The 23504-nt window shown below is 41.5% G+C and overlaps 1 protein-coding gene across 1 annotated transcript in view; it reads right to left on the reverse strand.

The window, feature by feature from the left end:
* The window catches only part of LOC124589813, a 207009-nt gene that overhangs the window by 23669 nt on the left and 159836 nt on the right, over window positions 1-23504 (reverse strand). The window contains 1 exon segment of the mRNA XM_047131602.1: window positions 17352-17497. Within this exon segment, the coding sequence (XP_046987558.1) occupies window positions 17352-17497 (146 nt within the window).

The following is a 23504-nucleotide window of genomic DNA, read 5'->3' on the forward strand; positions in this document are numbered from 1 at the left end:
CCAGTGGTTCACAGTTAGAATCCATCAACTCACGCAAATACGTGGCTTAATAATTTGCAGGGATGTGAAATACACTGAAGCGCCAAAGAAACTGGTACGGGCATACGTATTCAAATACAGAGATACATAAATAGGAAAAATACAGTGCTGTGGTCAGCAATGCATGCATAAGCCAAACGTGTTTGGCACAGTTATTAGATCGGTTACTGCTGCTACACTGGCAGGTTATCAAGATTTAAGTGAGATTGAATGTGGTGTTTAGTTGGCACATGAGTGATGCGACACAGCATATCTGAGGTAGCGATGAAGTGGGGATTTTCCAGTACGACCATTTCACAAATGTACTGTGAATATCAGGAATCCAGTAAAACATCACATCTCCAACTCTGCGGCCGGAAAAAGATCCTCTCTCACGATGACTCAAGAGAATCGTTCAATGTGAGAGAAGTACAACCCTTCCACAAATTACTGCAGATTTCAATGCTCGGCCACCAACACCTGTCAGCGTACGAACCATTCAACGAAACATCATCAATATGGGCTTTTGGAGCTGAAGGCCCACTCATGTACCCTTGATTACTGCGTCATGCTTTACGCCTTGCCTAGGCCCGTCAACATCGACATTGGACTGTTGATGACTGGAAACATGTTGCCTGATCAGACGAGGTATCGTTTCAGATTGTATCGAGCAGATGGAGATGTACGGGTATGGAGACAACCTCATGAATCCACGGACTTGCATGTCAGCAGGTGACTGTTCAAGCTCGTGGAGGCAATATAATGGCATGGAGCGTGTGCAGTTGGAGTGATATGAGACCCCTGATACGCCTAGATACTACTCTGACAGGTGACACATACGTAAACATCCTGCCTGATCACCTGCATCCATTCATGTCCACTGTGCATTACAACGGACTTGGGCAATTCCAGCAGGACAATGCGACACCCCGTATGTCCAGAATTGCTCAAGAGTGGCTCCAGGAAAACCCTTCTGAGTTTAAAGACTTCCGCTGGCCACCAAATTCCCCAGACATGAACATTATTAAGAACACCTGGGATACCTTGCAATGTTTTGTTCAGAAGAGATCTCCACCCCTTCGTACTCTTACTGCTTTATGGACAGCCCTACAGGACTCATGGTGTCGATTCCCTCCAACACTACTTCAGACATTAGTCGAGTCCATGCCATGTTGTGTTGTGGGACTTCTGCTTGCTCAAGGGGGCCCTACACGATATTAGGCAGGTGTACCAGTTTCTTTGGCTCTTCAATGTAGAATACCAACATCAGCATAGTCATATAGCAGTGGCAAAATTTGTTGACAGGACACTGGAAAAATGCAGTCAGGACACGGTTTACGAATCACTCATGAGTGTCACTGTAGTATACTGCTCGAGTATTTGATACCTATACTGAATAAGACTAGCAGGCAATACTGAACGTACACATAGAAGAGCGGCACAAATAGTGACATGTTTCTTTCACTCACAGGATTTGGAGTTCTGATATTGTGCTTGTGCAACGTTACAAGATTTTTGGCGATGAGAGTGATATTCTACTCTGCATGTTTTGTTTTGCATTTCACTATGACCAATATGTCAGTGGGCGAAATTATTCAATCCCTTGTTGAACAGCAGCTAGCTATCACCAGCCAGCACCAGGCTCTCTCCATGGTACTAGACAGTTTGGCAGCATCATCGACATGCCAGTGTTCACCACTGTTGACGCAACCCCCCAGTGTTTCCTCCATACGATGATCCTGCAGAAGATTGGGATGCATATGAAAATCACCTCTATCAACATTTCCAAGCTTTTGGTGTCGCTGAAGTCACTTTGTGTACAGTTTTCTTTCTGTCGTGGATTTCTCTCCGTGTTTATCACCTTCTGTGTCACTTACATCCTCTTCAGGAACCTGCTACTCTCCCTTTTGATGAAAAGTGTCCGTTGCTCTCTACTTATCACTTCAAGTGCACTCAAGTTATTGCTGCTCACATTGATTCTACCGTTCTCAAAATCAGGCACAACAGTCGTACAGAGCCTGGGGAGTGAACTTCATGGGCTGATCCATCATTGCAAGTTTGTTACTGAACTTCCTTGGGCCTCATATGTTGACTTGATGGTATGTGATGCTATAATACGCTTGGCCCCCTATATAGCACATCGTGAACAGGCTTTACAATGTAAAAATCCCTCTCTTGCAGAGCTTTTGAATATTGCCCAGTCTTTTGAAGTATCTAGGGAGGAAGGAATTCAGACAGAAGCTTGGTGTGAAGTAGCCACTGTTGGCTCTCCTCCTCAGCCTCATGGGGAGGGCGGAGGGGGCAAGATGAGGATGTGACCATGCAACTACCATCTCCATTAAGCATGAGGCAGCGTCACACTAAACAGCAACAGCAGTCAGCGTCACAACAGCTGGCGCATGGCCCTCTCCTGGAGTGCCCTCCTTCATCAGACATGAACATGGTTGTGAACATTGTTCCCCAACTGATGGTAGCCCCAAATAAACTTTACACTGAAACACATGCCATGGGCAACATGTTAAAAATACACAAGTAGACAAGGGCGTGACAGTGATTTTGTTAAATTCTTAAACCTATGTGGATCTTTGATCACTGCCATGTTCCCTGTCTCTCACTGCTTGGTCAGTTGCAACAAATAAAAATATGGATGAAGCTCTGTACCAACAATCGGATGCGCCCCGCTCGGAATTTTCCTCACTGTTTTTGGAAAGTTTAGGGTGTGCTACCGATTTCAAAACTCAGATCACAATGAAACCAATGGTGTGCCCCAGTTTGTTTTTTGTGCCCAGCCAATCCCAATAGCTTTATGAGAACAATCAAATCAAAACTCGATTACCTTACACCCTTGGGTGTTGTCACACTTGCCTCATTTAGTGAATATCTATTTGGGTGGTAATCGTCAATAAACCGAACAGTAACCTCTGGCTTTCTGGTGATTTTAAAAATTTTGTAATCTGACAGTATATTATTGATACATTTTCCTTATTCCATCAGGGTGAACTCTTAGCACAACTTTCTGGGACCCAATATTTTTTCAAGGTAGACTTGCCAGAAGCCTACTTGCAACTGCCCCTGGCTGATGATTCTAAACATATCCTTGTGGTGAGTACCCACTTTGAGTTATATCAATATCAGCATCTGCCATTCGATGTAGCTAGTGTGCCTGCTATTTTCCAACAAGTTCTGTAGCAACTCATGGTCTCCTTGTTGGGACGCATTAGGTATCTGGATGATATTGCAGTTTCTGGTTTCTTAGCAGATGAACATTTATGGAACTTTTTGTGCATTGCTTGTGGTGCTGCAGGCCTCTGGATTGACATGTAACTTGAACAAATCACAAATTTTTCAGCCATCTATTGCCTATCTTGGTTATTAAGTCTCGTGGCCTTTATACCAGCATGTCGATGCCATTGCAGCTTTGCCATGTCCAACCAGTGTCAAAGAGCTGCAGGCCTTTCTCAGGAAGACTGCGTACTATCATAAATTTCCACCTGATGTGCCCTTCATGCTCTCTTATGTAAAAGTGTTTCTTTTCACTAGTCGCTTGCCTGCGAGTAGGCTTTTGCTTCATGATGAAGTCAAAATTACATTTGGCACCTTGCTTGATTACATTGCAACCATGTCAACATCTTGTTTTGGCCACAGATGCCTCCCAGTATTCTCATACACAAAAATGCAGTTCCGAACATCCTATAGCATATGCCTCCAAAACCCTAATTCAGGTGCAATAGCACTACTCACAAAGAGAAAAAGAAGCCATTGCTATGTACTAAAAATTTCATATTTCCCTATAGGGGATCTAAATTTCATTTTATTACAGATCATGAACCTCTGGTTTCTCTTTTACATCCTTCAGCATCTGTACCAGACAAATTGGTCCATTGCCTGCAATACTCAGCTCTAATTTTTGTCGCACTATAATTACCAGATTCATTTCCGCCCTACAGCACAACATGCAAATGCAGATGCTCTTTCCCTGTTGTTGATTGACCATGATCCAGCATTTGATCATTATGAACTGTTGTGTTTTAATTTAGACACCAAAGCCCAAAACACCACGGATCATTTTCCCATTAGCAGTACTCTGATTTTGGTGGCTGTTGCGGCTGATCTTGTCTTATGTCAGGTTGTTCCCTTTTTCCACCACAGCTGGCCAGATAAACCACCAGGCCAGGTGTCTGTTCCCTTGCATACTTATTTTGCTCTCTGCTACCGCCTCTCCATTCTTCATTGTGTGTTACTGTTGGCTACTGAAGAGCCAGCATCCAGCGTTGTGATCCCAAATGCACCTTCTCCATCTGGACAATTGGCATGTTTCTCATACCGTACAAAATTGCTGGTCTGCTGCCACGAGTTGTGGCCTGTTATTGACAATGATATTATGCATGGCAGTGCGCCACTCATCAACCGGCAGCATGAGCCTCTCTTTGTCTGTGACCCGACCCGACCTAAACCGACCCGACCCGACCCCCCACCCCCACTCCCTTCCCCAGTGGCCATGGGAGCAAATTCGTGCCGATTTTGTGGGTCCCTTCTGTAACTACTTTTGGCTTGTAGTAGCTGACTTTTTCTCAAAAAATTTCCTTACGTGCTTGGTTGCCCTTTGGCAATTACTGTCAAGGCCCTCACAAAGATTTTTTCCTTGGAAGGATCGCCATATACACTTGCAAAGGTCAACAGCCAACAATTTGTGTCTCATGTTTTCGAAGATTTTTGTAAAATGAGTGGCAATCAGCACATTACAGCCACTCCATTTCATCCTCAGTCCAGTGGCTGTTCCGTACTTTCAAAATTTGGATGAAAAAACATATCACGCAGTCTTCTCCTGAGGAAGCCTTCGATAGGTTCTTCCACTCATACAGGTTCACTCCAGTTGACAACTGCAGCCTGGCAGAGCTGCTCCATGGCCACCAGCACATAAACTACTACATCTGTGCTGGCTGACACCCAGCCACCCACCAATGCCCACCTCGCAGTGGTTACCTCTGGGCTCCACCGTCTGGGCTCGTACCTTTGGCCAGTGCCTTAAGTAGATACTAGCAGTCATCCATCACTGCCCAGGCTGCCGCCTATGCATCATGTGTATTTCCGATGGCTTGGTGTCACAACACTACAACCAGCTTCATCTACCTGTAACCAACCACACGCTGGAGATCCTGCCAGCCCTGTTGCCACCTCTACCATCTGCACTGGCCACCGCCGTATGGTCCGTGTCCCCTCCAGCTCCTGTACTGCCTTCATTTCGAGTGCTGGGTGGAGTATTTAGTGCCATGCTGCCTCTGTCTACACTGCCGCTGCCTCTGTCTACACTGCCGCTGCCTCTGTCTACACTGCCACCTCCGTCACTGAATGCTTCTCTAGATGTGAACATGGATACAGTGCCTCTATCACCAGAGCTCCCTTACAGTCTCTCGTGGGCACCTCATCTGTCCACACTCGTGCAATTTCAGACTGTTTTCTCCTGTTATGGAGCAACATCTGCTCCAGCAATCATCCCCTTCCAATGAAGACATGGACATCTTCACAGTGAACATTTATCCTCACGAAGGAGGGGGGTTGTAATTCTATGGAGGAGCACACATAATTAAACAGCGCGTGCCCACACAGTTGGCCTAAAGGGGCCATCTCGCATTGGCACAGACAGCACAGCAAACACTGCATCATGTGAGAAACAGCCTTATATAAGCCAGTGTGTCGAGCCCTCGGAAGACACTAATGTTTGTGTGACAAGTGTGTACTTCACTGTTAGACTGTGCCTTAATGTACTCCTTGGTTACATGTGTTTGTACCAATTAATACATCATTCAATATCTTAGTATATTCCTTCATGTGGAAGTGGAATAAAAGTTGGTGAGAATTCTGATTTTGTGTTTGTGCAGCGTTACAAGAACAACCATTAATGTAAATCTTTATCTCTCAAAAATTCTACATCTACATCTATTCTCCACAAACTGCCATGAGGTGCATGGCAGAGTGTACGTCCCATTGTGCCAGTTATTAGGGTTTCATTCTGTTCCATTCACATACAGAGTGTGGGAAGATTGATTGATTGAATGAATGTGTCTGTACATACAATAATTAATCTTATCCTCACAATCCCTTTTTGAGCGATACATTCGGGGTTTGTAGTATACCCCTAGAGCAATCATTTAAAACCGGTTCTTGGAACTTTGTTGATAAACTTTCCCAAGACAATTTAAGTCTGTATTCAAGAGTCTGTCAGTTCAGTTCCTCCATATCTCTGTGATACTCTCCCACAGATTAAACAAACCTGCGAGCATTCGAGCTGTCCTCCTCTGTATATCCCCTGTTAGTCCTATCTGGTGTGGGTCCCACACATTTGAGCAATATTCTAGAACTGGTCACACAAATGATTTGCAGGCAATCTCTTTTGTAGACTGATTGCACTCCCCCAGTATTCTACCAATAAACCAAAGTCTACCACGTGCTTTACTCACAGCAGAACCCAAGTGGTCATTCCTCATCATATCCCTGCGAAGTGTTACACCCAGGTATTTGTATGAGATGGCTGATTCCAGCAGTGACTCCTTGATATTATAGTCATAGCATACTACATTTTTGTAAAACTTTACACTTCTGAACATTTAGAGCAAGTTGCCAATCTGTGCACCACATTGCAATCTTATTAAGATCTCAATGAATATTTATGCAGCTTCTCTCAGATAGTACCTCATCATAGATAACTGCATCATCAGCAAAAAGCCTGATTGTACCATTAATATTGTCTGCAAGATCATTAATATACAGCATGAACAGCAAGGGCCTCAACTCACTTCCCTGGGTCACACCCGAAGTTACTTCTACATCTGATGATGACCCTCCATTCAAGATAACACGACATGTCCTCTATAACAAAAAGTCCTCAATCCAGTCAAAAATTTCACCTATATCACATATGATCATACTTTTGACAATAAGAGTAGGTGTGGTACCGAGTCTAATGCTTTTCGGGAATCAAGATATATTGCATCTACCTGGTTGCCTTGGTCCAAAGCTTTCAGTATGTCATGTGAGGAAAGTGCGAGCTGGGTTTAACATGATCAATGTTTTCGAAATCCATGCTGGTTGGCATTGGGGAGGTCATTCTGTTCAAGATACCTCATTATATTTGAGCTCAGAATATGTTCTAAAATTCTAAAAAAAAACTGATGTCAAAGATATTAGATGGTAGTTTTGTGGATCACTTGTACTCCCCTTTTTGTAGATGAGTGTGACCTGTGCCTTCTTCCAAGAACTGGGCACGGTCTTTTAACTCTGTTCAGTTTTAATAATTTCAGCTGTTTCTCAACACCACTGACACTAATACGAGGGTGGTCCCATCGGTACCTGGCCTGATCGAGACGTGGCAGTCGTCATTGAAAAATATCTCTGGATTAGAAAGTATACAATCTATGAAGTATGTGTTTCAAGTCTGAAGACACCACATTGTTTAGTATTTGTTTGGCAGCCATCAATAGTGAACACTCTAAGTGAATATTTGTGAAAATGGAGAAAATTCGTCATCGGTATGTGATACTTCCCCCCCCCCCCCCCCCCTCCCAACCAATATTGAATGTGAGCTAGATTCTACTTTGGGAGAGTCTGCTCCCTTGTTGACAACAGTAAGCTGCCAAGACGAGCATTGCAGTGGTAAACAAAATGAGGCAACAACTCCAGAAATGGTGAAGAAAATCCACAAAGTGGTACTGGATGATCATTGACTGAAAGTGCACAAGCTAGCAGACATAGTAGGCATTTCAGAAAGTGCAGTACATTGCATATCTGAAAATTTGGACAGGAGAAAACTGTGTGCAAGGTTTCTGGCGCGTTTGCTCACACTTGAGCAAAAACAGTGTCATGGAGATGTTTCAATTGAGTGTTTAGTGAAGTTTCACAGCAACAAAGCTCATTTTTTGCACTGTTCCATAACCATGGATGAAGCATGGGTCCACCACCTCACTCCAGAGACAAAAGAACAATCAAAACAATGGACACATATTGGAGAACCGACTCCAATGAAGGTGAAGACCATTTCATCTGCAGGCAAGGTCATGACATCATTTGTTTTTTGGGATGCACGTGGGATAATTTTCACTGACTACCTTGAAAAAGGAAAAATTATAAATTGCAAGTATTATGCGAACTTACTGCATCATTTGGGCAAAGAAATAAAGCAAAAATGGCCGCATTTGGGCAAGAAGAAAGTGTTGTTTCTTCATGACAATGCACCAGCTCACAAGTCCATTATTGCAATGGCCAAAATTAGTGAATTAAAGTTTGAATTGCTACCTCATGCACCTTATTCACCAGACTTAGTGCCCTTGGATTATTTTATGTTCCCAAACTTGAAAAAATGGCTCGGTGGTCGAAGATTTTCAACAAATGAAGACGTGATGTCGGCAGTTAATGCCTATTTTAAGGAGTTAGACAGTTTTCATTATAAAAAGGGTATCAAACTTATTGAACATCGCTGGGAAAAGTGAGTAGAGCTGAAAGGAGATTATGTTGAAAAATAAATACATTTTTCCAAAATTTTTGTGTTTTCTTTGTTGGGTCAGGTACTTATGGGGCCACCCTTGTACTTATTTAGCTCACCATTTCAGAGGTATGAGGATCAAATTGGGGCAATTCTCCTGTTTTCCTTTGTTACGGAACATCTGAAAACGGAGTTAAGCATTTCATCTTTTGCTTCAGTACCCTCAATTTCAGTTTCTGTCTTGTTAGCCAGGGACTGGACACTAACTTTGGTGTCACTAACAGCTTTTACATATGACGAGAATTATTTTTGGATTTTGTGAAATGTCATTTGACAATATTCTGCTACAATAGTCACTGAAGGCATCACACACTGATCTTTTGACAGCCAACCGCATTTCATTCAGCACCTCTCTATAGCGCTACACTTTTTTTTAAACCTATTATGCAGTAATCTCTGTTCCTTTAGAAGTTTCTTTACAGTGACTGTATATCATGGAGGTTCTCTCTCATTATGAACTCTTCTACTGGGTCAACTATTCTTTTAAACTTGAGCCAGACTTACTCTATATACTCCTGTCCTGTGCTGAAAGTTTCAAGTTCCTCACTGTGATATGACACTACTTATCTTTTAACCTCATTTACTGAGCATATATGTTTTCTGCATTTTTTAGTTGTCCTTTGTACTTTGGTAATCATCAATGCCACAACTGCGTCACGATCACTGATACCAGTTTTGATGTGGGCATCCTCAAAGACAACAGGTCTATTTGTTGCCATTAGATCCAATATTTTCCCAACATGAGTAGGCTTCCTAACTATTTGTACTGGGCAGTTTTCAGAGAAGGTATTTAGTAGAGTTTCACAGAATGTCTTGTCCCACTCACTACTAACAAAATGGTAATTTTCCCAATTAGGTGTTGGTTGATTAAAGCCTCCACTGATTGTTACAGTACAACTGGGGAACTTATGTACAAGTGATGTACAAGTGAACTGAGGTTTTCTTTCACAAATTATTTCCTGGGGCAGTGCACATTTGGTTAAGTGTTTACTAAGCAACAGCAAGCAATAAGAATATGTTGCTTAGTAGATAGCTGAATATCTCGCACAAACTTTTTCAAAGATGTACGCATTGCGACATACTCTCTCCTGTATATTTTCTCCTTACTGGTATTCGTGACTAATAATAAAAAATCAGTCTCATTTGAACTGTGAATGTACAAGACCAAAATTCCTGGGCTTTGACTACTTATCAGCATGCTCAGAAATGAGAAACATCCTACTCGCAATTCTTCTAACACCTGTCATCCACTCTATGTATGAGATGTCCTAGTCCACTGTTATGCCACACCTGCTCCCAACCTCTTGCCACATTTGTGATACCCCTATGCGAGACCCAGGTGCAACACCTGTCTGAAAGACCCACTTAGCACATCCTATTCCAGTCCCATCACAGACAAATCCAAGTTTATCAAAGGCAGTCATATCATATACCAGCTCTGCAGTAATTTCTGCTCACCCTTTTATGTGAGCATGACTATCATCCAACTGTCCACCTGAATGAATGACAACTACCAAAGTTCATGCAAGATCAAAGTTCACCAACCAATGGCAGAACACACTTCTGAGCACAACATGCTTTGTTTCACTGGCTGATCACATCCCTTGCCATCTGTCTTTCGCCTTGACACCAGCTTCCCTAAATTAAATAGAGGGAAACTGATCTTTGTGACACATTCTTCAACCCTGTAATCCCTGATCTCTGTTAGCCTTTGCCCTGCACCCATCCCCACCACTGCCAGAGGACCCTAATTTCATTTAACCTGCACTCACAACCTCACATAGAGACCCCCTTTCTCTGTTTTATACTCCCCTCCTTTCCAGGTTTCCATGTCATTTTCCACTGTGGCCAGAACAAGAACACCTCTGCCACATTCCTATCCTATGGAGCCTGTTGCAACTTCATCCCAGCCATCTGCCACCCTTTCCCAACCCTCCCTCCTGCTCCCTCCTCATTTCTCCACTCTGTCACTCCACTCCACACAATGCTGCATCCAAATCGAGCTGCAGTGCAGATGGAATGTAGTGTGAGCTTTGCCAATGTAGCCACATAGGTGTATGTGTGTGCCAAGTGACCCTAGGTACTGTAGTGAGTAGTTGCCTTTACTCCCGCCATTACTTATATTCCACCACAGACATTCCTTCAATGAATGAGGCGTCCCATGCATCTTCAAAACAATTATAATTTCCACAGCTACAATGTTAGAAGACATAATGAATGCAAGTGCTCATCATTAAAGCTGTCTATAAGGCCAGACAGGTATCCAACATTTGGCCATAAAAGTCTTTGCTTTGCTCTCTGCCAGACTCTTGGGTAAATGATGAGAGTTTCGATCTAAACTGAAATAATTTCTTATTGGCAACTCTTTTTATTCTATATATGAGATTTTGACTACACACTGGTGTCTTACAGAAGACAAAGATGTTTACATTGGTGAATTTTGTTTTGTGGGCGTTAGCCCTTGGTCCAAGGTGTATTTCTGTGTCTAACATTTAGTCTCCTAATACTGAGCATGTTCTAAGTTAGGAACTTTTATCAGGGTCTATAACTTCTGATGATGTTTCCAGCACCACAAGATGAAACCAGGGTTGCCACACGCCTCCCCAAGTGAAATTCCCTGATATTTCCCTGATTTCAGACAAGTTTTAGCATTTTTCCTTGACAAATTTTGAGATCTCAAGGGTAAGTAACGACATAAGTTGAGGAAAAAATTTGAGGACTTCTGTATTTCTCCCCCCGTGAGCAAAAATCCTAACTATTAACACCAACATCTTTTATAATGAACTGTTTTTAGATGGAGAAAGCAAGCCAAATGGTATATGTGTTTCATTAAGACCGCTGTTGTTATTTTATTTCAATAAAACGAAACACATCTGGTGACAAAAGTACACATTTCCTTGGTGTCACAAGACAGATTTAAAATATCTTCACTGATTTCGGAAATAACCTCAGAAAAAGTAGGCCTCTTGAAAGAAGTGTATAAGGCAGGGAAGAGTTGTGTAAACCAGCACTATAGGTGACTGCCAACAAAATATTGGTTCTACTATTTTCATTATTGTCGGTTATTACCCACTGTGTTATGTCTATTATTTTACAGGTGTAGTGTGACTTTTCTTTTTGAGAAATATATGAGTACATAGTGTACAAACCGCCAGTGACTGCCATAATTTTCTTCTAATATATAAACTACTTTCAAAGTGTCAAAATGTACTACAGTAAATAACATGTCTATAAAATGCTGCACTGTATAATGTACTTGCGGTGAGACAGTTGCAATTCCTAAAATCCAACATCTGTGGCCTCTGGCCTGCCGAGGAGCACCCCAATCCTGGGTCTATGGATAAACCATGAAAATCTGCCACATTATGTCACATACAAACAGACCTGGCCTGCAGGCAGATTGGTGAGGCTAGATCTGGTGGGCAGGGCCTGCATATTAGTGGTAAACAATGGGCTTCAGATCGGCAGAACCAATCCGTTAGAGATACCCGCAGAAATGGCCTGTGGTTTTGGCCCATCATGGGAATCCACTCATGTGGCCAGCAGTTTACTAGTCACAGACAGCAATTTCAGCAGTGATATATCCATGCAACATATAACTTGTGCAAATACTCTGAGAATCAGTACTAATCAGGATAGGTAGCAACTCACTGTAAATTTGATCACTGAGCTGCAGACAGGCATATAGAAAAGACAATAACACTCTCACAACTAAACTTTCAGCCAGTTCAGATTTTGTCAGTAAGCGAGAGAGAGAGCGCGCGCACACACACACACACACACACACACACACACACACACACACACACACACACACACACACACACAAAACTTGTGCACACATAACTGCCGTCTCCGGCAACTGCGTCAACAATCTCAAAGAATCAGATCCAAACAAACCAATCTTCACATCTTCCTGCCTCTCATCGGCAGGTGTTAGGCTAGCAGTGAGAAGTGGTTGCAGCACTGACTGTAAGCTGAGGGGAGTGGTAGAAGGGGAGAAGCAGTAAGAAAGAGGGAGTAGGGAAGAAGCGCACATTCTCAGCTGCACCCAGCCAGCAACGATACATGATATCTCGGTAAACACACCATTCCAGCTACTGAAACGAAAATGAGATTTTTCCAGTGTTTTTTTCACATTTCCCTGATTTCCCTAATATGTTTGAAAGTCCCTGATATCCCCTTATATCCAGAACTTGTGACAGCCCTGTGACATGTAATGGACAGAAATAGGCCTCACACCATGGGCTAATGCCCATAAAACAAACTTCACCAAGTACACATAAGACTAAGATGTTGATTTATGTTACAGTTAAGGCACAGTGCTACTGAGTAATATATTAATTGCCAGAACATAGTCACAAACAAACACAAATTATGTTTGCCACACAGTGATTCTGTATTTATTAGCAAAAACATCTGACATTGTCAGAATAGGAGAAAGCAGTTATAAGCAGATAATCATACATAAAATTAAAAAAATTTAAAAACTTTTCAAAATTTTCTGTATATTTTCTTAACCACATTTAACTTCCCCCTCCCCCAAAGTGGTAACCAGTTTCGGTAGCAACTACCACCTTCAGATCTGAAGATGATAGTTAAACTTGAGCATACTGCATTCCATGGATGAACATTATGATGTTCCTTGTAGTAAATAAGTTTCTTTCGGTGAGTCAATGAGGGTTCATGGGAAATACAGCTTTTTTCACACAAATTATTTTGGAGATAGAAAATGCTAGTAAACAGGTAGGGTTTAACTTTCAACATTTTGGAAAGCTGCATAATAGTTGAAAGCCGTATAACAGTTCCAAATACCGTATTTACTCGAATCTAAGCCGCACTCGAATCTAAGCCGCACCTGAAAAATGAGACTCGAAATCAAGGAAAAAAATTTTCCCGATTCTAAGCCGCACCTGAAATTTGAGACTCGAAATTCAAGGGGAGATAAAAGTTTTAGGCCGCACCTCCAAATCGAAACTAAGTTGGTCCATTATGATACGAGACACAATTGAGGTCGAACGAATGACGATACAGCTACAGTAGTTTGGTTCGAGTCGTAAGCTTAGCAGTTAAGCTTCACCAGGAAGCCATTGCTATGTGTCAGGCGCTCCGTCCGTATTTATACGGGTACCCTTCCTTTTTCACGTGCTTCGTCTGGTTTGAATTGATTGCTTATTTTTCTTTGATCTGATAAGTGCCGTTATGTGTTTACGTCACTCTAAGCTGAAAATGCATTACTGTACTGTGTCATGCATTGTTTGTCGCATTCTGATAATGGCTTGCTCTTGTGCGCGGTTACTTGGACTGCTGCTTTCTTTGATAATGATCAACAAGAACCAAATAATAGACTGCATATGATGGAAGATGTTCTGAACGAGAGTTTAGCGAACATTTTTCTTCGTTTGAAAATCTTTGCAGACGCCTCTTTAGTACATTATATTCTGCACAGAAATTAGTCATCTTAGATTTAAAAATCTAGTCAATTGCCGTGCTTCATTTCTGACAGTATCACTATTAGGCATAAGAATAATACGAATATAAACATGACATGATTTGTGTATTCTTCCGCGTTTGCTGTGCTCTCGCTCTAGTTTCGTAGTTTATTAGGCAGACAGGATTTAAATGAGACAGCAGCAAGCACGAAAGAATACATGGCAAAATGTTTATATTCGTATTATCCTTATGGTGAAGAGAATACTGCATGTGATTCACGATTCACAAAAGTTCCTAGGAGCAACCATCTCTTCTCATAGGTAGGAAAAAATTCAGGACGTAAGGTTTCCCATATTGACAAACACTCCAGTCTTGCCAGTCGGATTTTCGTAGTACATTGAAATGCTGCTAGAAGATGAACAATACGAAATTCTATTTACTTCGTTGGATAATGTATGAAAGTGCAGTGGTCGAAACTAGGGGCGGAGAAAAAAGCTCGTTTTCCACTTTCTTTTTTTTAAATTTATTTACTGACGAAGAGGTTTTGGCGCCAGTATTTATCTTTGTGCCTGCAAGACATGCCTGTTGTAGCGCTACATATATTCGATGGCAGAAGTTAGTTGTGGCGGCACCTACCAACATTTTTCAGAACTTCCGCTTACTTTGCACTCAATTCTAAGCCGCAGGCGGTTTTTTGGATTACAGAAACCGGAAAAAAAGTGCGGCTTAGATTCGAGTAAATACGGTAGTCAGCTGATAACCAAGATAACCCTTCAAGGGACATCCCGGCCAATAAACGCCATACAATTATTTCATTTCACCAAGATATGATCCTACAAAACATATTTACATACAAGTAATTTCATTAATTTTTTTGTGAGTACCACAGGGATTGAATACATAGGTGATTTTTTTAAACAAAATGGCACTATTTTCTATTCCTCCAATTTTTTTAACTCCTCTAAAACACAATTTTTCAAGTTCTGCAAAATATGAATTTGTTTCTGCTATAACACCTTTACTCAACATTAATTTCTTCCACCAGTAGCAGGCTGTATCATAATTCCACAAATTTTGCTATGGCAATGACAGATGTATAGTTGAGTCCATAGTAGTCCTGGCGACAGAGAACCTTTCTCTTCACCAAATAGGTTCACATCTTATCCAAGTGTTTTGTGGAACTGATCCAGCAATGAAGCATAATATGTACCTATGATCATTTTACCCTTTGGTCGGCAGTCTATAAATACCATGCCCTGGGAATTACAAAAGACAAATGCAATGATTTTTTCCACTGACAAAGTGGTTTTCACTTTCATCCACTTGTCAACAACCGTAGCATTCACAGCACTCTTCTTGCTGACATTTCTCATAGCTCAGTTCCTATGCAGAATATTCCCTTCACTTGAGATATTTGCAGTCTTGGCTTTCTTGCAGAGCCAATAGCTTTCTGGCCCAAGTTACAGGACTTGGGGGTCATGTGTGCATAAGGTGTGCTTGCTTGTGTGAATGAATGGTATGTTTTTCTCTTTTTCTGATGAAGGCTGGGGCCAAAAGCTTATGTGTAAGTGTCTTTTAATTGTGCCTGTCTATGCAACTTAATGTGTCATCTTTACGGTAAGTAGCAATCTACCTTTTCCAACACTGTTGATATTCCTAGCTGGAGTTTCCATTGTTTAAAATGTAATTGAGACACTCATGGAACTTTAATGGCAATCTTAATAAATAAGGCAATGTGTTTCACACAAAATATGTGAGTACCAAGAAACAATGTGCAATAATTCCACTGCCTCCACCATGTATCTCCAGCAGGGGACATGAGAATAAGATAAGAGAGGTGAGGTCTCAAAAACTAATGTATGTAAACAGTCATTCTCCCTTCGGACCATAAGTGATTAAGACAGGGAGTGCCTAATACTGCTACAAATGATACTCAACCATGCATTGTTAAGTGGCTTGCATAGCATTACTGAAAAACAGATGCAGATCACATTTGCGGATCTCATAATAACAGATCATGTGTCAATTGCTACATGCATATGATACATTTTTTCGGTGAAAATATGGCTACATGCTGATTATTCATATGATTTGTTTTCACGCTGATCTTAATCTAATTAAGTAGCCCAACAAAACTCATGTTATCTATTCAGTAATTCTATTACAGCGTAGAAAAAATTATGAAGCTAAAATCATTTCAATTTTTTGAAAGCTGTTAGCACCTTTGTTACATATGTAAAATGATAAAATAAGACAAAGTTGTGAATAACAAAAGCTATTTTTTGTTTTGTTTTTATGATTACTAATACTATTTTCAAATTATAAGACATTCTTAGCAACAAACTTCATGTACCATATAGCTGTAATTAGTATATTTGGTTTTTTAAACAATAGTTCAAGGATGTACATCTAATATTATACTTATAGCATATTGCTGTACAATGACTACTTTGTGTTTCAATACAGAATTCCCTCAAAATATTACTTCACATAATATTAATGACTGGAAGTATGAGATGTAATCTAACTTTCTTATGCATTTGTCATCAAAATGTTGATCATAAACAAAGACAATGTTGTACTTCTTGAAGTTTTCTCAGTAGAGAGAATATTCCATCATATTTTGGATATATATCCTAGACATTATAAAAAAATACTATTCTGGATGTTAGCTTTCAAGCGATCTAATTATTTTCCTAATTTCCTCAGGAGAAGCTGGAGTAGCATCAAATTAATTTAATGCTTGTGTTACTGTTGTTGTGCTGCTTCTTCTGAACTGCCCGTACAGAGTTTCTAACTAATGTTTAGAAACAATATAACATTTAGGAAGTCATAATTTTATATAACATTGTTGGAGAAGACTGATATTTATTGTCATAAAATTATTTAAAAAAACAGTCTTGATCGCTGTCGATGTTATCTCTGGCCGATTTTGGCCTTTTTATTACGGGCCATCATCAGACTTTGCACCAACTGGATGAATGGCACCATCACTGCCATCTAGATGATGCAAACTCCAATGATGGTTTGTCATTAAAAGGCCAAAACTGGTCAGAAGTTAACATCATCTGCGATCAAGGCTGTTTTTTAAATAATTTTCCGTTTAGGAAATGATTGAGACACTGAATTACCAGAGATATGCAAAAAAAGTTATAAAGTCATATTTATTGATTTTAATTAGGTAACATTTATTATGAGCAAAGTAATATCAGTTCACATGATGCACCACAATGGAACAGCAAACAAGACAGGAGTACACAAATAGACAACGGACAAATGTATAAAACCTGATTCAAGATTATTATATATTAAACATTTAATACTATGCAAAATATTTTAAAATCATGTAGAAGTGATATGCTACCTGATACTCAGTGCAACAGCATCAATTCCAGAGACCAGCACCCAACCACTGCCAAGAGGAAAATCTGGTAGTATGTCTTTTCTAATGTATACTTTCCTCCTGACATCAATTGCCCACACCATGTCTGCTACAGGTCCAACGTATACCTTATCGGAGAACAGAAATGTAGTTACAGATTAATGAGAAAGAAAAACCAAATACACTATGTTATCAAAAGTATCCGGACACCCCCAAAACTCGCGGACTTCGGAAGTGGTCAGGTGATTGGTTGTCACTTGTGTCATTTCCACACTCCTAAACATCCCTAGGCCCACTGTTTCCAATGTGATAGTGAAGTGGAAACATGAAGGAACACATACAGCACAAAAGCATACAGGGCGATCTCATCTGTTGACTGACAGAGACCGCCAACATTTGAAAGGGGTCATAATGTGTAATAGGCAGACATCTATTCAGACCATCACACAGGCATTCCAAACTGCGTCAGGATCCACTGCAAGTACTATGACAGTTAGGCGGAGGTCAGAAAACTTGGAATTCGTAGTCAAGCAGTTGCTCATAAGCCACACATCACGCCGGTAAATGCCAAACGATGCCTTGCTTGGTGTAAGGAGAGTAAACATTGGACAATTAAACAGTGGAATGACGTTTTGTGAGTGGCAAATCACGTACACAATGTGACAATCTGACGGCAGGGTGTGGATATGGCGAATGCCCGGTGAACATCATCTATCAGCACATGTAGTGCCAACAGTAAAATTCGGAGGGGGTGGTGTTATGGTGTGGTTGTGTTTTTCATGGAGGGGGCTTGCACCCCTTGTTGTTTTGAGTGGCACTATCACAGCACAGGCCTACATTGATGTTTTAAGTGCCTTCTTGCTTCCAACTGTCGAAGAGTAATTTGGGGATGGTGACTGCATCTTCCAACACGATCAAGCACCTGTTCATAATGCACGGCCTGTGGCAGAGTGTTTACATGACAATAACAGCCCTGTAATGGACTGACCTGAACAGAGTTCTGACATGACTCCTATAGAATACCTTTGGGATGTTTCGGAATGCCTACTTCACACCAGGCCTCATTGACTGACATCGATACCTCTTCTCAGTGCAGCACTTCGTCAAAAATGGGTACCATTCCCCAAGAAATCTTCCAGCATCTGATTGAATGTACGCCTGCAAGAGTGGAAGCTGTCATCAAGACTAAGGGTGGGCCAACACCATATTGAATTCCAGCATTACCAATAGAGGGTGCCACGAACTTGTAAGTCATTTTCAGCCAGGTATCCGGATACTTTTGATCACAAAGTGCATATGTCGATATTGCAACACTTGCCACAATACAGTACCACATGCCACAATTTGATAAATAAAAAGACCAATTTAAAGTTCTAACTCATTGGTATCATCACAGCAAAACTGTAGAATATATGGAACTTTTATTTGTGGCACATAAGTATGTATGCAACTGCTTTTCCACCTTCAGTATTCTCGTCCTTGGTCTGGGCTGAAATGGATCCTACTTTCCAAGCTACCACCAGTAATTGACCACATTTAGTATATACACACACTTTTACCATCACTCTCATTTTGTTTATAACAAACTTTGTATACAATATTTTCGACTGTAGTGCAAAATCTTGTCTGCAGCAAATTGCTTGTCCACTGCCACTGAACTGATTTATGCTGTTGAAATTTGTCACAAATTCCTTAAACACGAACACTGTACAACAGGAAGGGATGTGACTGATGCCTGTGATTGTTGGCATGGAATAGAAAGAGGGAAACAGAAAGCATTATCTACATCAAGGGGTACTGCTTGGTACCAGATATATATTATTGATTGGCTAACTCGGTTCATGGCACATGGTCCCAGTTGCAGGTTGCCTATCTAACAAAGAAAAATTTTATTTTCAATATTTCATATAATTACTGACAAAATTAAAATATTTAAAATGCTGTCATAATCAGCTCATTAAGAGGTATACATTTATGTTAAAGGTATAACACAGCAGCACCAGTATCACAGTTAGAAACTGTATATACAAAGAGTCAATAATTAAAGACCCAGTTAAAAAATGCTATAGAAAGAGAACCACTGTTCAAAATGATGTCAAATTTGAACAGCATATTTTTAACGCAGGAGGAAACATCATGGGGAAAAAAAGGAAAAAAATGAAGATTTGACCACATACGGCACTGAAAGTGCCAGAATATGCATACCAACAAATGTGCGGCACAAGTCTGTTCCTCAGTTTCCATCCAAGATGCCCATCATGACTGTCTCCTTGAAAGATCATGCACTGCCGATACAGCTCTTTTACATGAATGGGGACTGTGCACCAGTAGCCCTGCAGAAGTTCCACACACTCAAGGGTATGGAAAAAGGCACTGATCCATCTGCTAATTGTCTAGGTAATTACAAAATTTGGAAAGACAGGTTCTTTTGAAGTGCAGTGTGACAGAGGGAGGATAGTATTTGATCCAATGTCAGCAATGAGTTGGCCACAGCACTGCAGGAGGGGTTGAGTGGTGGTATGCAGACATGCAGTGCAGGTGGAATTGCCTGAACTTTGGACATGCCTGCGAGCATGGTGCATAAAATCCAACGAAGCATTCTGCATTACTATCCATACAAAACCACCCATCTTTAGTAACTGCTTCCTGCTGACCTGCCAGCAAGACAAATGATCACTCTGGAATTTCTTGGTCACATAGAAGTGGACAGTGAATGGCATGGAACATTCTGTGGACAGACGAAGCCTATTTCCATCTCTAAGGACATGTTGATACGCAGAATTGCAGAATATGGACAACAGAAAATCCACACACACACATCAACCAGTACCACTTCATTCTACAAAGGTAACTGTGTGGCGCAGGTTGACGGCATCACTTATCATAGTGCTGTATTTTTTCGAAGAGATGAGTCCTGCGGGTCCTGTTACCTGCACCATCACTGGTACACGCTACGAGTGTCTTTTGCGCACCAACATCATTCCAACCATTCAACAACATGGATGTGTGGGCATGATCATTTTTGTGCAAGATGGTGCTCCTCCGCACACAGCCAGTGTAATGGCTGCTTCAGAGGCATTTCAGAAATGCTAGAATTATCAGCTCTGTCATTACCTTACAGCCTGGCTGTTCGGATCACCTGAGCTTAATCCGTGTGACTTCCAGCTGTGGGATTATTTGAAAGATGTTGTGTTCAGTGCTCCAGTTATGAATGTAGCTGAATTAAAGGCAAGCAAGACACTCCGATCTGTTGCGGAACATGTTTCTTGATTTCAACTTTTAGCAGAAAATGGTGGACAGTATATTGAAAATGTTTTGCACTAGTCTGATGACAACTAGAAACCAACATTGTTTTGATTTTTTAAAGTGATTTTAGGCACCAGGACAATTAAAAACTGATGTCACTTGCTTTTCATGCAGTTTTGGGCCTGAGGACAATTAAAATCAGATTTTTCCCATCTGATGTAGCACTTTGTGGGATCTCATTGTGGTGGATGGACTTACCTAACTAATGCTGCCACAACTGTTGACTGCCAAACTTCAGCAGTCATGCACACTGAACAGTACAGATGGTGCAATGTGCTATTTACATTAAGGCACAGCACCATCTTTTGGTAAAAGTTTCATTAAATTTTTTTGTTCCATGACGTCCCACCTCCCACACACACCTCCTCTGCCCCATCCCCAACCCCACCCTCTGTGTCAATAATATGCTATTCAAATTTGACATCATTCTGAGCAGTGGTTCCCTTTCTACAGCATTTTGAAACTGGAACTTTCATAATGGACACCCTGTGTGTCTTGAGGCGGTGTAACTCACAGTGTGCAAATTACGAAGGCTGTACTTATTCAGTATTTGAGAATGAGCGTGCTTAGCAACTTCCAAGAAGAGTTACGCGTAATTTTAAACCTTTATGGAACATTTTCTTGCTGATACCTCCACAAAATGATGAACAAAAAATAGTTTATCACTTACCACATTTTCACTGTTCATGCAATAAAACTTCAGCAACAGGCATGACACTTTAAATGATTACTTTTAGTGCTATTTGCAACACATTTTGCACACAGTATCCACACATGCCACTGAATGTACCTACAGAATTATATCACAGTACAAAACACAATTTAGGAGATATGATGTTATAAACACTGAGATGCATGAAAAATTAGCTTCTGCTTGAAACAGAGTGCAAATTACCAAGGCTGTACTCGTCCAGTGTTTGATAATCAGAGCAGGTAGTCACTTCCAATTAACTGTAAACATAATATCTAACTAGTTCACTTTTTCTAAGTTATATGCTTAATGTCAAATATTTAACATGTTAATTCATCTGTAAAGTAATCAGGTGATTGAAGCTGTTTTATCATTTGTGGGGGGTTTACTAATATTCATCTATCAAATCAGCACCTTCTGTTCATCAGCGTCTTCAATATTCTTTTAATTTTCATTCGCAGTAAGCTTACTGCTGTTTGTAGTTGACACTATCAAATGTTGTGGCAAGGCAAACATCAACACAAAAAAGTTTCATATTAGAGGTTGTGGCAGTCTTTCACTGCAGGCACACTTATCATTAAGTTTGAGACACATCACTGCGGCGCCACCTCTGTGCAGTCGGCCATATAAATCGGTGTTTCACACCAAATCTTTGCAACTGTGTCAGTGTTGTTATTTCTAACGCGCCGCACCTTTCTCTAATGCTGCCACATTGGTGAGTGATTCTTTTCAGCATTTGTGAATTTTGAGACAGTTTCACGTATTGTACTAGTGCAGTCATTGAATAAATGTTTTTCTTGACCACACGTGGATATTGTTCCCTGTGCAGCGCCCACTACGCCTTGTTGCACTATTTCAAATGTGTAAGTTAGGTGAGGACACATTCCTACACTGTTGATCAAAAGTGATGTTCTATTTTGGCATTTTGTTGGTGGCCTTGTACTGCTAGCACTCATTTTGGCTCTGGCACACGTACAACTGACCAGCAACTTCTGTTTTCTTGCTACAGGTAATACCATGCTTCGAATCACAAGCTGTTTCTCTTGCATATGTTCTGCCATCTCTTGTGCGACCCAGCAACCACAGCTTCCACCAAAGGACCAACCGATGTGTTGCTACATGCGGCTGCTGCTCCAGCACCTCATGACTTCACCACTGCGCTCATTGTGCACCTCATTGAACTGGAATGCTGCAAATGCCACCCTGTGCAAGTAACTCACAGTGATATGATCACCAGCAGCCCAACCCCCGGCACCAGACAATCTCACCGGCCCCTGCTTCTGCCACCACCGCTGCCATCCCTCCTGGTCTCGACATGCCGCTGCCGCCACTCCCCCTTATGCCGCCACCGTTCCATCTGGCTGTTCTGCGGCTCACATGCTGCCCTTCAATCTGCGGTACATGTACCTGTGGTTTTCCTCAGAAGCCGCCATCTTTTCCAGCTGCAGCACCACCCAGGCTACCACCAAGTTCGCTATGGTGATCAGCCGGCACTAGCTGACATATGCGATGGAGGTTCGTGACATCATCTCTCTGCCCATACCCACTGACGGCTACAAGGCACTCTGGTGTTGTCCCACGATACAATTCATACCATCAAAAAGGTAGGGCATCTGGCCCCTGCTTTGCCTCGAGCGCAATTCCTGTACCACCTCCAAAGCCTAACAGAGCCACATATGGTCTGCCACGGTGTTACCCTGCTTGCCCAACCCCACCCCACTGCCTGCCTGTCATCTTGGTTGACGCCAGCCAGTGAGCCACTGCCGTTGTCCTGCAGCAGCATGCAGAAAACATCTGGCAACCGCTACCCTTTTCCCAGCAAGCTCTCTGCCACTCAGTGGTGCTGCAGCAATACAACAGGCAGCTCCTTGCCATCTACAAAACAGTCAAATACTTTCAGCCACCAGCAGAGGCCCGTCACTTCACGGTCTTCACCGCCCACTAGCCTATAACATTTTCCCTAGTCAGAGACTTTGACAAGTGCTCGCCACATCAGTATGGCATCTGTCATTTGTCTCTGAACTTTCTACTGACATAAGTCACATAGCTGAAATTGATAACATCATTGCTGACTGCCTCAGCCATACCTGTGCCATTGTTTCCTCCCTCGATTATGAGGCACTTAGCAGTGCACAGAA

Source organism: Schistocerca americana, chromosome 2, assembly GCF_021461395.2.
Source record: "Schistocerca americana isolate TAMUIC-IGC-003095 chromosome 2, iqSchAmer2.1, whole genome shotgun sequence".
NCBI classification, from domain to species: domain Eukaryota; kingdom Metazoa; phylum Arthropoda; class Insecta; order Orthoptera; family Acrididae; genus Schistocerca; species Schistocerca americana.